Raw genomic sequence first — 3,243 nt, 5'->3', positions numbered from 1 at the left:
ATGTGGTAATAAACATGACACATCATTACACACTACTACATCAATATCGCACGCATACATACTCATAAATTGTCGGTAAAACAGCGGATTTTTGGAGTTTGATCTAGGGTTTAGGATCCTCTTAAGGCAATGCTAAAAGGTCGGAATTACCGACACATTGCAGTCGTAAAGATTTCTCCGAAATGACAGAACGGAATTGAAAATCCTTTTACAGGATTGAAATAGACATAAAATGTATTGGGGGAACAAAGAAATTTGTAGTCAAAACAAAAAAAAATTAAAAAATTATATTTTTTTCGGATTGTACAGCTGTAACTTGACGTAAACATTTCATTAGTGTAGAAGTTCTGTAGCTCATATGTACAAAATACTTACGTTTCACACCACTGCACAGATTACATGAACAAATAATACAAAGCTTTTTGAGCTACGATTGAAAGTGTAGGAAAAGAGATATCTACTAAACTGTCATTTAGTAATTCGTACGTTTAGCTAAAATACAGAGTGGTAAAGACAGTAAAAATTGCGTCCAGCAGTAAGTCCCGGATTTTGCAAGAGATGGCGTTTCGATAAGTTAAATAAGGACAATGCACATGTTTGAGTAAGACAGGAGATATTGTGAGATAAGAAGTTCATTTAAAGATACCATTGACATTAAAGAATCTATTGTATCGATCACGTGCAAATTTTTCCGATCTTTCAGCATCCTCTTAAAATTCACAACAAAAAAATCTGTCTTAAAATAAATCTACATTGTCGACGAAGAGAATTTTGGGTTATGCTAAGAGCAAAATTTTTTATTAAAAAGATTTCTCTGATATTGAATCCGCAATTTTAAATTTTCAAATTTTGGTTGCAGATTTGAAATTAGAAATCTGAAAAAATTCTTTTGTATAAAATTTTCATTATTATAAGTTATAGTCCGATATTATTAAAATTTGACTGCTTTATTAAATCTGCTATTTTAATTGTTTAAATTTCCACTTAGATTTGCAATTAGCTATAGATTAAAATTTAATAAAATATGTTCAAAAAAGATTTGTGCAACAAAGAGTTCAGGAATTGCGTAATTGTGCGTATATATACGTGCGCCACACACATTTTCAGTTCTAAATACTACTAAATATAATTTCTTAAAAAATATTTACTTAAATCATTCATAATCAACACAATTAGTAAGAAAATTAAAAAATCTTTGAGTCACTTCTATTATGTTTTATTTGTGAAGAAGTAGCCATCTCATGAAGCATGGCCGATTGAATTTATCATAATTATATGCTTGAATATAAATTTTGTTTGTTTCTGCATTCTTCTTATAAACTAATTTTTCGTTGACTTATTCTGTATATTAATGCATATGTATTTGAATCAATATGAATTGTATACACACCTGTGTGCTGCAAGTGCTACTGGTATCGTGAGTAACGTCGAACGAGATTCTTTCCCACCAAATCCACCTCCTATACGCTTTACACGAACATTAACTCTGTTTATGTGTATATTTAAGACATGAGCGATTAGTTTCTGTATTTCAGTGGGATGTTGTGTGGAACAAAATACTTCCAATTCATCTTCTTCACGAGGCACGGCAATAGCAGCGATTGTTTCTAAATAAAAGTGCTCTTGGCCGCCTATACGTATTTCTCCTTCTAAAATATGATCAGCTTCCGCAAATGCTTTGTCCGCATCGCCTTTAATAATACGTTTAGGAAAGCCAGGGAAAAACGATTTATGCGCAATAGCGTCCTAGAAGATATAGTTAATACATTTATTATATGTTTATGCATTATACAAAATTTAAGAAAAAAAAATATTATTTTTCGTAATTTTTTAATATTGAATATAATTTTGGAATAAAATTATAAAAAATGGATTTGACTTCGCATTTACTTTGACTTTTACATACATTGTTGGAATCATAATTATAATAACCTAGCTTTTAAAAGATTTTAACTATTTAAGATTTTATCGTTTATTAATAATTTATTAACAAAATGTACATTAATTTATTGCAAAGATAGCTACATGAACAGGAAAATCTGCATCTCTGCTCTATAAATTTTTTAATTTAATTTAATCTAATTAGAATTTGAAAAAGAATTATTCGTTTTCTGCAAACTACACCAAGTAACAGTAACGTAACATTGATGTCAATATATAAGACTCAATAATATCAACTTAATGTAACGCCATATGTTATGTAACAGTTACATTATTGAGTATGACATTTTAACATTGATGTTATGTTTACTGATCATTTGTGTTTACTGGGTTTTTAAAATATATTCATTATATGTAATATATAATATGTAAATATATATATCCTAAAGCCATTAATTATTAAATGCGATTATAAATGCGTGGACAGACAATTCCAATTTTAAATTAGAATTAAACTTCTTTAAAACTTTTCGATTTTGGACATGTGTGCTGTCTGTAAAACGTAGCTTTAAAAAAGTGTGCCTCCCTTAAAAAGTTAATGATTTAAATAAATTTAAATTGAAAGGAATGATTTAATTTAGAATCATCTTACAATATAATATAGAATTTTGGCAATAAAATATCTTAATTTTTACAATAAATTCCTTTTGAGATTTAGTAGTTCTCTTAAAAATATATACGTTAGTAATAAGTTAGTAATAAAATAAAGTAAAATTTTTCTCACGCATCATATACTATAATGAGTAATAAATCGTCAGCAATCTGCTAGCAGATTGGTAGCAGAACAAAAATCTTGTTTGAACAAAAATTGCAGCAAATTAATATTAATTAATATTAATATTAATATTAGTAACTAAGGTAGAACGGGAATTGATACGTAAAATTTAATTTATATAAAATTTACTTTATTCTAAAGTCAAATATTTTGGCTATTTTTTTTAGCCATCTTCAGTGACAATTTACAATAGTTACATTTAACTCTCGCTCTTAAGCCCCATCTACATAAGTCGCAGACGCACAACGTAAATGCAAACGCGGAGAAAAAAAAAAAACGAAACGTCAAAAAATAAAAAAAAAGAAAGAAAAAACGTCCGCGTTTGCGTTTGCGTCTTGCGTTTTGCGTTTGCAACTTATTAAGATGGGGCTTTATGTTTCTTAACGCGTGTGTTCGTCCACGTCTCGTGAGTGAAGAAGCAGTTATAAGTATCTCCAATAGCTAGTCTATACAGTTAAAGGGTTGCATGGTCTAACTGTATGCCAAATTTAAATTGGTGTAAAAAAGGAGGAGAAAATTGATCCAAA

The 3,243-nt window shown here is 28.9% G+C and overlaps 1 protein-coding gene across 1 annotated transcript in view; it reads right to left on the bottom strand.

Moving 5' to 3' along the window:
• The window catches only part of LOC105460958 (xanthine dehydrogenase-like), a gene marked incomplete at its 5' end in the record, with an annotated part of 13,469 nt that extends 11,723 nt beyond the window's left edge, over positions 1-1,746 (bottom strand). The window contains one exon of the mRNA XM_011707464.1: positions 1,391-1,746. Coding sequence (XP_011705766.1) covers positions 1,391-1,746 — 356 coding nt within the window. The remainder of the gene's footprint in view (positions 1-1,390) is intronic.
• Positions 1,747-3,243: the final 1,497 nt, after the last annotated feature.

Source organism: Wasmannia auropunctata, unplaced genomic scaffold (assembly GCF_000956235.1).
Source record: "Wasmannia auropunctata unplaced genomic scaffold, wasmannia.A_1.0 LD313037.1, whole genome shotgun sequence".
NCBI classification, from domain to species: domain Eukaryota; kingdom Metazoa; phylum Arthropoda; class Insecta; order Hymenoptera; family Formicidae; genus Wasmannia; species Wasmannia auropunctata.
Note: the sequence above shows the minus strand (reverse complement) of the source record. Positions and strands in the feature narration are given on the sequence as shown.